This window comes from Canis lupus, chromosome 31, assembly GCF_011100685.1.
Source record: "Canis lupus familiaris isolate Mischka breed German Shepherd chromosome 31, alternate assembly UU_Cfam_GSD_1.0, whole genome shotgun sequence".
Classification (NCBI taxonomy): Eukaryota; Metazoa; Chordata; class Mammalia; order Carnivora; family Canidae; genus Canis; species Canis lupus.
In genome coordinates, this window is record NC_049252.1 from 18,603,108 (window position 1) to 18,617,859 (window position 14,752).

Sequence of the window (14,752 nt, forward strand, 5' to 3'; positions counted from 1 at the left end):
TAGGACTGCTTTTGCTGCATCCCAAAGATTTTGGATGGTTGTATCTTCATTCTCATTAGTTTCCATGAATCTTTTTAATTCTTCCTTAATTTCTTGGTTGACCCTTTCATCTTTTAGCAAGATGGTCCTTAACCTCCACGTGTTTGAGGTCCTTCCAAACTTCTTGTTGTGATTTAGTTCTAATTTCAGGGCATTATGGTCTGAGAATATGCAGGGGACTATCCCAATCTTTTGGTATTGGTTCAGAACTGATTTGTGACCCAGTATGTGGTCTATTCTGGAGAAAGTTCCATGTGCACTTGAGAAGAATGTGTATTCAATCAATGCCCAGAAATCAATGGCATTTCTATACACTAACAATGAGACTGAAGAAAGAGAAATTAAGGAGTCAATCCCATTTACAATTGCACCCAAAAGCATAAGATACCTAGGAATAAGCCTAACCAAAAAGGTAAAGGATCTATACCCTAAAAACTACAGAACACTTCTGAAAGAAATTGAGGAAGACACAAAGAGATGGAAAAATATTCCATGCTCATGGATTGGCAGAATTAATATTGTGAAAATGTCAATGTTACCCAGGGCAATTTACACGTTTAATGCAATCCCTGTCAAAATACCATGGACTTTCTCCAGAGAGTTAGAACAAATTATTTTAATATTTGTGTGGAATCAGAAAAGACCCTGAATAGCCAGGGGAATTTTAAAAAAGAAAACCCTATATGGGGGCATCACAATGCCAGATTTCAGGTTGTACTACAAAGCTGTGGTCATCAAGACAGTGTGGTACTGGCACAAAAACAGACACATAGATCAATGGAACAGAATAGAGAACCCAGAAGTGGACCCTGAACTTTATGGTCAACTAATATTCGATAAAGGAGGAAAGACTATCCATTGGAAGAAAGACAGTCTCTTCAATAAAAGGTGCTGGGAAAATTGGACATCCACATGCAGAAGAATGAAACTAGACCACTCTCTTTCACCATACACAAAGATAAACTCAAAATGGATGAAAGATCTAAATGTGAGACAAGAGTCCATCAAAATCCTAGAGGAGAACACAGGCAACACCCTTTTTGAACTGGGCCACAGTAACTTCTTGCAAGATACATCCACAAAGGCAAAAGAAACAAAAGCAAAAATGAACTATTGGGACTTCATCAAGATAAGAAGCTTTTGCACAGCAAAGGATACAGTCAACAAAACTCAAAGACAACCTACAGAATGGGAGAAGATAGTTGTAAATGACATATCAGATAAAGGGCTAGTTTCCAAGGTCTATAAAGAACTTAAACTCAACACCAAAGAAACAAACAATCCAATCATGAAATGGGCAAAAGACATGAAGAGAAATCTCACAGAGGAAGACATAGACATGGCCAACATGCACATGAGAAAATGCTCTGCATCACTTGCCATCAGGGAAATACAAATCAAAACCACAATGAGATACCACCTCACACCAGTGAGAATGGGGAACATTAACAAGGCAGGAAACCACAAATGTTGGAGAGGATGTGGAGAAAAGGGAACCCTCTTACACTGTTGGTGGGAATGTGAACTGGTGCAGCCACTCTGGAAAACTGTGTGGAGGTTCCTCAAACAGTTAAAAATAGACCTTCCTTACGACCCAGCAATTGCACTGTTGGGGATTTGCCCCAATGATTCAGATGCAATGAAACGCCAGGACACCTGCACCCCGATGTTTCTAGCAGCAATGTCCACGATAGCCAAACTGTGGAAGGAGCCTCGGTGTCCATCGAAAGATGAATGGATAAAGAAGATGTGGTTTATGTATACAATGGAATATTCCTCAGCCATTAGAAACGACAAATACCCACCATTTACTTCAACGTGGATGGAACTGGAGGGTATTATGCTGAGTGAAGTAACTCAATCAGAGAAGGACAAACATTATATGTTCTCAATCATTTGGGGAATAGAAATAATAGTGAAAGGGAATATAAGGGAAGGGAGAAGAAATGTGTGGGAAATATCAGAAAGGGAGACAGAACATAAAGACTCCTAACTCTGGGAAACAAACTAGGGGTGGTGGAAGGGGAGGAGGGCGGTGGGTGGGGGTGAGTGGGTGACGGGCACTGAGGGGGACACTGGACGGGATGAGCACTGGGTGTTATTCTGTATGTTGGTAAATTGAACACCAATAAAAAATTAATTTAAAAAAAATACAACAAGAATATAATTATTCTAAACACTTTCTAGCAGGGAAATAAACATTTGAATATACATATAATTAAATAATGAAATGCTATGCAACCTTAAAACAATGAAAGCATGAATAGGTCAGTAATATGTTATGAATGTTAGTAAATATCTCTATTAATTTTATCTTGATAGAATAACATGAATAGGATAATTTGTTTAGGATTCTCCAATGTTAAATGTGAATGTCCACTTGTGTGTCAAATTAAGTTCTGAGAAATATATTCACTTAAATTTGAAATTTTCTTCAATCTTTTATTTTTTTATTTTTTATTTTTAACATTTTTAAAAGATTTTATTTATTTATTCATTATTTATTCACAGAAAGAGAGAGGCAGAGACACAGGCAGAGGGAGAAACAGGCTCCATGCAGGGAGCCTGACGTGGGACTTGATCCTGGGGCCCCAGGATCATGCCCTGGGCCAAAGCCAGGTGCTAAACCTCTGAGCCACCCAGGCTGCCCCACTACTTTTATTTTTATTTAACTTAATATTCATTGATATCGTTAGGAATGTACAAATTGATCAGTTTTAACTGTTTCTTTCAAATCTTGAAATAATTTATAGTTATCTATCAATACTTAAAAATATCACTGATTAAAATTTATAGTTAATAAAATTTATAGTTAATATACTGTGTGATAGATTTCTGCTCCCTATTTAGTTTATGTCCAGTTTATCTTACCTACAAAAGCTAATAATGGTCAGTTGCAAGATTTGAAGGGTGATCTAAATAGTTATCAGAGATAATATTTAGTTTAATGAATATGTGCAAATTTGCATAGAGAACAGAATTATATCAATTTTTTTATATAAAAAATTTTCTTATATCAAATTTCAGGATGTATACAGTATGTGAAAAAATTATTTGTATTATTAAATAGAACATTTAATAAAACACTAACATGTAACATTCAATAAAGCCTGTACATGTGTATTCAAACACATATGTCTTCACAGTCAGTGTTTTTTTTTTTAAATATTTTATTTATTTACTCATGAGAGACACACAGAGAGAGGCAGAGGGAGAAGGAGGCTCCATGCAGGGGGCCTGATGTGGGACTGATCCCGGGTCTCCAGGATCACATCCTGGGATAAAGGCGGTGCTAACCTGCTGAGCCCCCCGGGCTACCCAGTCAGTGTTTTTGTTTTTTTTTTGTTTTTTTTTTTTCTTTTTTAACACAACAATGTGTAGTTTTAATACAAGCTGAATATAAACACAATCGTTAGATATTCAGTCACTTCTCCTGTAAACAATATGACAAAATCAAGCTTAAAACACTTATAAAAATGAAAATATATAAAACACCCTCCTCAATTAACTCTAAGAACAACACATACAAATGCAAAAATTTGAACTTCTCAATAATCATGTCAAATGTTGAGAGGCCTATTGATCAATGAAAAATGATTCTAGGGCCACCTGGTGGCTCAGTGGTTGAGCATCTGCCTTTGGCTTAGGTCGTGATCCCAAGGTCCTGGAATCAAGTCCCACATCAGGTTCCATGAAGGGAGACTTCTTCTCCCTCTGCCTATGTTTCTGCCTCTCTCTCTCTGTGTCTCTCATGAATTAATAAATGAAATCTGAAAGAAAGAAAGAAGAAAAGAGAGAAGAAAGAAAGAAAGAAAGAAAGAAAGAAAGAAAGAAAAAAGAAAGAAAGAAAGAAAGAAAGAAAGAAAGAGAAGAAAGAAGAAAGAACAAAAAGCAAAGAAAAGAAGAAGAAAGAAATCCCACTCCCTCCTACCTCCCCCCATCCCGAACCCACAGAACCCACCATCCCCCCTCCTACATCCCACCCTCCTCACCTCCCTCCCCACTCCATACAAGAAGAAAGAAATGATTCTAAGAGTTCCAGGTTGGGGTGCCTCGGTGACTCAGTCGTTTAAATGTATGTCTTCCACTGGGTCATAATCCCAGTGTCCCAGGGTCAACCTTCCCATTGGACTCCCTGTTCAGTGTGGGGATCTGCTTCTCCCTCTGCCCCTTTCCCATTCAAGCTCTCTCTCTGTCTCTTTCTCTCTCTCTCAAATAAATAAATAAAATATTTACATAAATAGATGATAGATAGATAGATGATAGATAGATAGATAGACAGACAGGCTAGCTCCAGGTAAAAGCATGTAATTTTCCATGTCCACTATCTTTGTATTCTGTACAGAGTTCCAAGGCAAAGACTGCTTCTTACCCTCTGAACCACCAGAGATGATGATCTCCCTGGCTGACTCTTCACAAACTCTTTAGTATTATTTACTCATAGATCTTAGCTTCTTTGGAAGGAGACATATGGATGGGTTTCCATGGACCCAGATTATAAAAGGCTGGTTCTTTATCAGAATTTCCACTGTAGGATTCTGTAAGTTTTCCATTGGCTTAACCATAGGTTTCTGCAGCTAGACAGGGTTTATTATTTTTTTTTTCATTTTCCAATGACTCTTTAAACTTTTTTCCTGCTATTTCCTTTTTTCCCCTTGATATTCAGCTTGCCATTTTCTTTTTCCTTTTCTATCGTCTCACATTCTTTAATCATTCATAATATTTTTCTTTTGCCTTTTCTTGCAAATGTTCCTTCTCCAGTTCTGTTGCTTCTTCCTCCATTTCTTTATTAATTTTGTTCCCTTTTTCTTTTCTGTTCATTCTTTTTCTGAACTCATTCCTTGTGTTTTTCTTCAGCAATTACCTTTCTTCTTTTACATTCTTCCATTTCTTTTCTTTTTTTTTTTTCTAGCTGTTGTTTTAATTCCTCCAGAGCTTTCCATTGCAGATTGTTACATTCTTTCTCTTTGTCAACAAACCACACTTCCCATAGGGTCAGGCAGCTTCCTGGTAAGTGTACCTGTTTCTGTTCTTAGTTATCTTCTAATTGAAACAAACAGGAGCACCCTTGTATCTCCACTACTCTCAGGCTCACCACCTTAGCCTCTGAATCATGAGCATCTTCATCCACCTCTTCCTTATCCTTCCCATGGCCATTGTTATAGTCATACAGGAAGCTTTGGTGGCTGAGGAGAGACAACAACCACATGGTGAAATTTTTGCACCTCAGTAGCAGTGACTGGGAGCTGATATCACCGTCACCAGCCCCTGACTCTGGGCACCTGCCATGAGGACCTGGACTGGCAGCTGACCTAGGACAGCTGGTAGGATGAGGGTGATTCAGCCTCCCACAGTCCAGAAGCCCACATTAGGCCTGTCAAGTTCAAACCCGTGCAGAAGCAGTGAGCAATGGTTTCTTAATTAGAGTGATAAGTAGATTTTTCACAATCATGACTAAATGGAATTGTCCAAGTAGATCATCTAGATGAATAGCTTTAGCTTGAAGTTATTTTGATGTTTAATTCCCCTTCAAGATTTTTCCAAAAACCTATTATGAATTGGACAACATTTTCTTGTAGAAAAATAACTGATATTGGAAATTTTCTTTGTCTCTATAAATTATCAAATATACTACAAATGTCACAAAACCATCTCATTGAATCAAGTATATTATAACTAAAATCATCTATAGTCTCTCAGAATACTATGATTGAGGTTTGAAGACCTATGGATAAGAAAGCCTAATTTTATAGGCATTGCTTTGGTATTGATTTGTCTCTTGTATAACAATGGAAAGATGAACATTGTATATCTTGTTTTTGTAAAATGTGAAGTTTCTGGTGTTTTTTTAATAAACTGTATACATGCTTTTGTTCTTTTCTTTTTAGATTTTATTTATTAATTTATGAGAGACACAGAAAAAGAGAAAGAGACATAGGCAGAAGAAGAAAAAGGCTTCCTGCGGGGAGCCTGATGCAGAGCTCAATCCCTGGATCCCGGGATCATGACCTGAGGTGAAGGCAGATGCTCAACCCCTGAGCCACCCAAGTGCCCCTGTTCTTTTATTTTCTAGTACATTTTTCTGTATACTGTAATTCTACCACTGCCTTTTAAAAATTATTTTATGGTGTTTGAACATACATTTTATATCTTATTTTTGGTGCTTATTCTCCTCTTTTTCATTTGAATATCTAAAATTCATATTTCACAAAGCTTCTGAATTCCAACTACTATTTTACTGCCAAATAAAATGAAGTTTTATTTCCCTCTATTCCCCCCATTGCTTAGTTATCACTTTCGGCATAGATTATCTAGGATTTTAAGTCAAAATTAGAATTTGCAATAGTATTGCAGTATCAAATACTGTTTACATTTAATAAAATTGATTAAAGCATATTTCAATATTATGTCTTATATTCTAATACTGCCTTTGTAGATTTGTGACCATTCTCGTTTTCCTTGTTGGTGATTAATTTTTGAGTTGTGTAAGGGTTAGTTATAATCTAACTACTTGGGTTATAAAAATTACAGCATTTTCTCCTGATAGGAATGAACATTTGATTGTGTGCCTAGTACTACATTCAAAATAACCCCCCTCATAACTGCTATGTTGTCTTCTATACCTTTTGTTGATGGAATGTCCAATGAACTGTATTATATAATCTTCTTTTCCTTTCTAGATGCCCTTGAGGTTTTCTTCCCTTTGGGTGTTGAGATTTTACCACTATCTCATTTGTTCTAGGTAGTGATTTTAGCACAGTAAACACTCTTGAAACTTCATTTTTTTGTATTTCCTTCCTTAATTTCCTCCCAGTTCAACATCAGGTACAGCTTAGAAGGTGGAAAATTCTCAGAAATGGATGCAAGGACATTCTATCACCAAGAAGTACAGAATTTTCTTTTTCTGCAAACACAAATAACAAGGGAGTAAGTGCATGTAATTCTCATCAAATTAAACAGGAAACACGATAAAGCAAGCTATGTATAAGCATTTTTATATCAACTTCACAGGTTTAACTGGAAAAAAATTACCCAAGTTTCTAACATATGCCTTATTTGTAATTGGGTAAGAACAATAAAAATAAAGTACTTTAAAACCTATGATTTTTTATAGAAACAATGAAAATAAAGGTGTAATAAATATAATTTGCTGACCAGAAAGAAAGTTGAATTTGCATCTGATTGGGATCTGAATGACAACTTTTTTTATATGGGTCATATGAGTAGCCTGATCTTTCCCTGTAGTATCTTAATGCAGCGTGGACCCAGGCTGTGTGGGCTGCCTTCCTCCTCAGGCTTGTAACTTCTCTAATGCAGATCACAGAGGCTGAGGAAAGGAAAAAAATACTAGCATTACTTTGATTTGATGACGCTGAGAGAGGCCATAGTTTATTTTAAGGATATCTGTATAAGATTTATTTTGTGTAACTGAATAGTGTCACTATTTTTTATACCATTCTCTTCCTTTTGTTACTTCTCTATATGTTCCCTGAAGCTTCAGAGCAAAAATCAGTGCATTAAATAGTAAACTTAGTTCTATAAATAAAATATGGTATTGTGTAAAAATGCTTCCAAATAAAATTACCAGATAGAAAGACTAAGTCACCAAACTCACAGATAAGCTAATCTCAGAAGAAATTATAAAAAACCACCAAATAAAAATCACCAAATAACTTCTGGTTTTAATTTTTCATCTGGTAATTATTATCTTATTATCTGGTAATAATGACAAGAATCAATACAAATTTAAGCTGCCCTTAAATTGAAAATGTTTTCTATATGTTAGAAGTACATGGTAAAATAATATAATATGTGTATCAATCATTCACAATGTGATAGTGCTATACTTAGAAATCTGATATAAGTGAAATGAAAACCCTTCTGTAATATGCTCATTATTTAAAGCAAGAATCTTCAAATGTGACCCAGCAGCTCCTGAATATCCTTTCAGCATGCCCATGTATTAAACTACTTTAATATAAATATTAAAACATTATTTGCACTACCCACTCTTTCTTACCATGTGTGAATGCTGAAAAATTTCAGAAGCTATAATGGACAGCAGATTGAATGCAAATAGATGGAATGCAAAAGTAGATATGAGAATATCAGTCTTTCTTTAAGCTAGACTTTAAAGAGATTTCTAAAAATTATGTAACAATACTATATTCTCCTTAATTTTTTGTTATGGAAAATAATTATTTTCATAAAGTTATGTTGTTTATGCTATGCAATAAAGGTATTGTTACTTTAAAAAACACATAATTTAAAATAACTTCAGTTTAATTTCTAATATGATATATAGAGATGGATTTTAAATTATGAAAGAAAGTATTTGGTGGGTCTTAATAATTTTTGATTGTGTAAGATTTCTCAAAACAAAATGTTTTAGAATTGCTGGACTACCAGGAAATATAATTAATATGAATTCATTTATTTAGAAATACCTTACCCTACCTTACTATCCTAGTTACTAAGTAATATTACACACACACACGCACACAGGTGTTTCTTACTTATTGAAGTTTTTATCTAGTTGGGAAGGACAAATTTTGGTTAGAAAAAGCAGGAGTAGTTTTTTTTTAAGATTTTATTTATTTATTCACTAGAGACACACAGAGAGAGAAGAGGCAGAGACACAGGCAGAGGAAGAAGCAGGTTCCACGCAAGGAGCCCAACGTGGAACTTGATCTTGGGACTCCAGGATCACGCCCCAGGGCCAAAGGCAGGCGCTAAACTGCTGAGCCACTCAGGAAACCCCAGGAGTAGTGTTAGAGTTAAGAAATAATTGTTGCATATTCAGAAAAGGATTCTATAAATTAATTTTTAAGTAATTAAATAAGAAAATAGCAGTGTTCTAAGATTTTTTAAAAAGATTGTATTTATTCATGACAGGTAGAGAAATAAGCAGAGGGAGAAGTAAGCTCCCTGCAGGGAGCCCAATAGGAGACTTGATCCCAGGACCCAAGGATCACGCCCTGAGCCAAAGGCACATGCTCAGCCCCTGAACCATCAAGGCGTCTCTGTTCTAAGATTTTTTTTTTTTAACCAATGTAATTAAGGAAATGAAATCAAAGGGTACAGAATTTAAGTGAAGAATAGTTTTAGGGCTGACTGATAAAGCCTTTATAAAATCTAAGTAAACATTTGGTGGAAAGCTTTTTAAACATTTAAAACACTATTGGAATTTGACTTGACTTACAAGTGAGACAGTAAGTTCATTTGGAGCCTATATACATAAGGAGTCAAAGAATATACAGAGTGCATATCTTTTTTTTAATCAAGGTCATTGGCAAATTAGTATGGAGGGACTTCAACTGAGTTTCTCATATTGCCCAATCTAAGGTTTATTCTACAACAATGAATCATTTTAATATACTTTCACTGTTGCATTTGGTTTACTATGAATGTTGCCAATCACAAGTAATGCTCTAGATGAATTTACACATTTGGAATATGTAATTTTAAAATTACACATGAATTTCAATGAAAAAAGAGAAATTACACTGATGCCTATAATCATATATATAGTAAAAATAAGAAAAAGCAAATTGAAATTTGGGAACTGCTAGCATATTGAGTAATTTAGTCATGCAATGAAAACTGTTAATAATCCACTTCTCACTTATGTAATAATTGAAAGTGTTATTTATATATATATATATATATATATATATATATATATATACTCATTTACAAGAAAATTGAAAAAAATATTTAATGTATTCCCTGGAGCCTACATTGGTCTATGATTGTTGGCTAGAAACATTTGGTTTCATCTGTGACATTTGAAAAGCCTGGAATTCCATGCAGCTTCCAAGGGCTATAAGGAAATCCTTACAATTAAAAACAGAAGAAACTGAATTTACCAACTTTACTCAGACCCATTAAAGAACTGAGGTCAAAGGAAAACTCCCACCCCAAATTCTAGAGAGATGGACCACTTTAAAGATTCATAGCCAATAGCTGCATACCTAAAGTAGATATCTCTAGATCCATAAGCAGATGGGATTTGTTAAATGATAATACTCATGAATTGCTATAAGTTGAGAACAGAACAGAATGAGATTGAGATTCACCAGGGGTTGCAACTTCAGAGGATGCCCAGATGGTGCCTCACAATTTTGTGGAACTTTACCTCCAGGAACCTTACTCAGATTCTCTCCATGAAGATTTGAGAAAGATCCCTTCATGACTCAGACAGGAAGAAGGAAAGACCAATCCTTGTGAATATGCCCAATGTCTTTTGATTATAAAAGTCTACTGCCCAGGAAGCAAGACATTTCTGGAGCATTATTCCAGAGATGTCGGCATTCAATTCTTTCCAGTTCTCTCTAGTCTCACCTCACTAAAGAGAGGAAAAAGTTATATGGAAAGCCAGAAGTCAAGAGGAGAGACAAAAACCAGGCACCAGAGGAATCTGAAGCTGCCTATAGCTAGTTCAAGTCCTAAACAGAGGCCAACACAAATCCTGACACCAGAGACCTCCTGATTCAGTTTGTATTGCCCAGTAAATGAAGGCTGATTTTCAACCAAAAATAGAAAAATGCCAAAGGCAAGAAAAAAAAAGACATTGCATGAAGAGACAAACAAAGCATTAGGATCAAACTCAGACATGGCATAGACATTTAGTTTATTAGTGGAGAATTTTAAATAAGTATGTATAGGGAACCCTGGGTGGCGCAGTGGTTTAGCGCCTGCCTTTGGCCCGGGGCGCGATCCTGGAGAACCGGGATCGAGTCCCACGTCGGGCTCCCGGTGCATGGAGCCTGCTTCTCCCTCTGCCTGTGTCTCTGCCTCTCTCTCTCTCTCTCTCTGTGACTATCATAAATAAATAAAAATTAAAAAAATAAGTATGTATAATATGTTAAGAACTCAAATACAAAAAATATACAATATGCAAAGCCCGTTGATTTTAGAAGACTGAAACTCAAAGACAGAATTTTCAAAACACGCAAAAAATAAAAAAACGCTATATATCAGTTTGACCAAGTTATGGTGCCTGGTTTGTTCAAATACACTATAGATGTTGCTGTAAAGTTATTTTATAGATGTAATTAAAATCTGCAATCAATCGACTGTGTATAAAGATCATTCTTTTTTTAAAAAAAATATTGTATTTATTTATTCAGGAGAGACACAGAGAACAAAGCAGAGACACAGGTAGAGGGAGAAGTGGGTTCCTCGCGGGGAGTCTGATGCAGGTCTTGATGCGGGTCTCAATCCCCAGACCCGGGATCAGGACCTGAGCCGAAGGCAGAAGCCCAACTGCTGAACCACCCAGGCGTCCCAAAATCATTCTTGATGATATTAAGGGCTTTATCTTAATTGAAAACCTTAGAATCAATAACTGAGTTTCTAAGGGAAGGAATTCTGATTCAAGACTGTGCCAGTGAGGGGTTCCTGAGTATCTCAGATAAACTTCTGTTTTTTTGCTTCAGGTCAGGATTCTAGAGTCCTGGGATTAAGCTTCATGGGGCTTCCTGTTCAGCAGGAAGTCGGCTTCTCCCTCTCCCTTTGCCTCTTTCCACCATTTATGTGTGCATTCTCTCTCAATCTCTCTCTCTCTCTCTCTCAAAGAAGTAAAATATTCAACAAAACAAAACAAACAAACAGAAAAGCCTGCACCACTGAAAGTCTGCCTAAATTTCCCCTGACCAATCTGCCTTACATCTTTTGCACTTAAGACTATATTGTTAATTCCTGTAGGAGTTTCTGGCCTATCCCTGTTCTATAGAGATTGAACCCAACAAATCCCCACAATCGTGTCACTCAATTCTGAAATCTCCAACCTCTCTTTCTTTCTCTCTAGATAGAAAGACTGATCCCCCTGATTCTGTTTCTCTGGAAAATCCTGACTTACACACTCTCCAAACTGAAATGTAAAGAGAAAAAATAACAGAAAAAAATGGAAAAGAACTTTCTAGAATGGGAGGACAATTTAAAAATGTGTAAAATATGCATTATTAGAGTACCAGAGGGAGACAATTGGAAAAAAAAAGGAGCAAAATAAATATTTGTAGTAATAATAGCTGAGAGGTTTCAAAACTAATGACAACATACCACAGATCCTGGAAGTACAGAGAATGCCAAGCTAATTAAATGCCCAAAACAAAACAACGACAAAGAAAAACTAACACCTGGGCATACATATCACAAGTGTAGAGATCAAAAGACAAAGATAAAAGCCTGAAGCAAGCAAGCATTCAGTGGGTGGTGATTGGAGAAAGAGGGGTACCTACCTTATCTTAGAAGAACAAGGGCAAGAATTATAGTACTTCTTGCAGAAACCCTATCAAACTAGAATTCTATATCCAGAGAAACTGTACTTCAAAAATGGACAAATATATTCTCAAATAATATTTGAAGGAATATATTGTTGCACGTGCCCTTTAAGACAAAGCAAACTTCAGAACAAGAAAAATTATCAGGAGCAAAGGGCAGCATTACCTAAGGACAAAAGAGTCAATTCTCCAAACCATTCCTAAATGTGTAAGCACTTAACAAAAGAACATCATAATGACTAAGGATGGAGTGAAGGGGTGGGAGGTGGGGACTCTAGAGAACTCAATGGAGAAATATACAAATATAATCTTACAGATTTCTTTTAATTATTACTATTTCAGTAATTGGTAGGTCAAGCAGACAAAATATTAGCAAATATATGGTTGACTTGAAGAGCACTTCAACCAATTTGATGTAATAGACATTTATATAATATTAAATCATTGAATAATTAAATGAATCAATAGGAATAATTTCCAAATAATTTAAGCAATTTGTCTTAAAAGGGAGTGAAACTTAATTCATCACTTTTTTTTTTTTTTTTTAAGTTAGGCTCTCTGACATAGAGCCCAATGTGGGGCTTAAACTCACAACCCTGAGATCAAGACCTAAGATCAAGTTGGAAGCTTAATGGACTGAGCCACCCAGAAGCCCTTATTTCTTACTTAATTGTGAGCTGAAAATAGTGACCTTCTTCTCAAGAGTACATTGTAGGAAAAGCAATGTTTGGTATAACTGGCAATAGAAACTTATTTACTGTTACTATTATTATGATTATTATGTTTTAATATACATTTTTAGTCTTTTCCTATATATTTTTCTAATCTGTTCCCAATTCTTATAGATCCTATATTATACTTTATTTAATTTTCTTAAATCAATTTTTTTGGCCAGAACTGAGAGATCCATGTTCAACGGTAATAATGAATAATGAAACTATTTTTTTGTAGAGTAGGTTTAGGTTCACAGCAACAACATGGGAAGGTACAGGGATTTCCCATACATTGCCCCCACATATGCAATACCTTTCTCCTTAATGATAAATATCACTTACCAGAACAGGACATTTGTTACAGTTGAACTTACAATGACAACTCATAATCACCAAAAGCCTGTAGTTTACTTTAGTTTCATTTACTCCTGAAGCTGTCTGCTCTATGGATTTAGACAACCATATAATGATGCTATATACATCACTATAGCTTCATATAGAATATTACTCTTGCCCTAAAAATCCTCTATGCTCTGCCCACTGAACCCTCCCCTACTCACCACCTCTAGCAACCACTAATCTCTTTACTGTCTCCATAGTTTTACCTCTTCCAGAATGTCACCTAGTTGGGATCCTACACTATGCAGCCTTTTTGCATCAGTTTTTCACCAAGACATATGCGTTGAAGTTCCCACCACGTCTTTTCATAGTTTGATAGGTCTTTTCTTTTTAATGCTGAACAATGTTCCATTGTCTGCACATACCATAGTTTATCCATCTACTGAACGACATGTTGGTTGCTTCCAAGTTTTGACAATTGTAAGTAAAGCTGCTATAAACATCTGTGTGCAGGTTTTGCAGTAATAAGTTTCCAATTCCTTTGATTGCTGAGTTATGTGTTAACAATATTTTTAGCTTTATAAGAAACTACCAAACTGTCGTTCAAAGTGGCTATACCATTTTGCATTCCCACCAGCAATGAATTAGAATTCATATTGGTCTACATCGTCATCAGCATTTGGCATTGGCATTGTTTGGATCTGAACCCTTCCTATAGGTGCATAGTGGAACTTCATTGTTGTATTAGTTTATAGTTTGTTCCCTAATGACATAGTATGTGGAGCTTCTTTGCATGTGCTTATTTACCATCTATATATATTTTTTGGTAGGAGTCTATTAAGGTATTTAGCCTAGTTTTTAATAGGATTGTTTGTTCTTATTATTGAATGTAAGAGTTCTTTGTGTATTTTGGAAAACAGGCCTTTATAAGATATGCCTTTTCCAAGCATTATCTTCCAGTCTGTGGTTTGTCTACTCATTCTCTGACATTATCTTTCACAAAGCCAAAGCTTTGAATTTTAATAAAGTATATCCAGCTTATTAACTATTTCTTTCACGGAGTGTGTCTGGTTTTGTACCTACAAGTTATCGTTGCACCCAAGGTCATTTAGATTTTCTTGTATGTTATTTTCTAGGAGTATCATAATTTTATGTTTTACACTTAGGTCGATGATTACTTTGATTTAATTTTTGTGAACAATGAAGGTCTGCATCTAGATTTATTACTTTTGTATATGACTATCCAATTGTGCTAGTACCATTGTTAAAGAGACAAGCTCTGCTCCATTGTATTACCCCTTTTTTGGTGTTAAAGATTAATGAAGTAGTTTCCTATGCTATTTAGACTATTTCATCAGGCTAATTATATTACTTTCT

At 35.6% G+C, this 14,752-nt stretch overlaps 1 protein-coding gene across 1 annotated transcript; it reads right to left on the bottom strand.

The window, feature by feature from the left end:
• Positions 1 to 4,363: 4,363 nt before the first annotated feature.
• CCDC34 (coiled-coil domain containing 34) lies at positions 4,364 to 5,248 on the bottom strand. Its single transcript, XM_038581725.1, is given in 3 exon segments — positions 4,364 to 4,488; positions 4,491 to 4,840; positions 4,842 to 5,248. Coding segments are annotated over 3 exon segments (882 nt in total).
• Between the last annotated feature and the right edge of the window lie 9,504 nt (positions 5,249 to 14,752).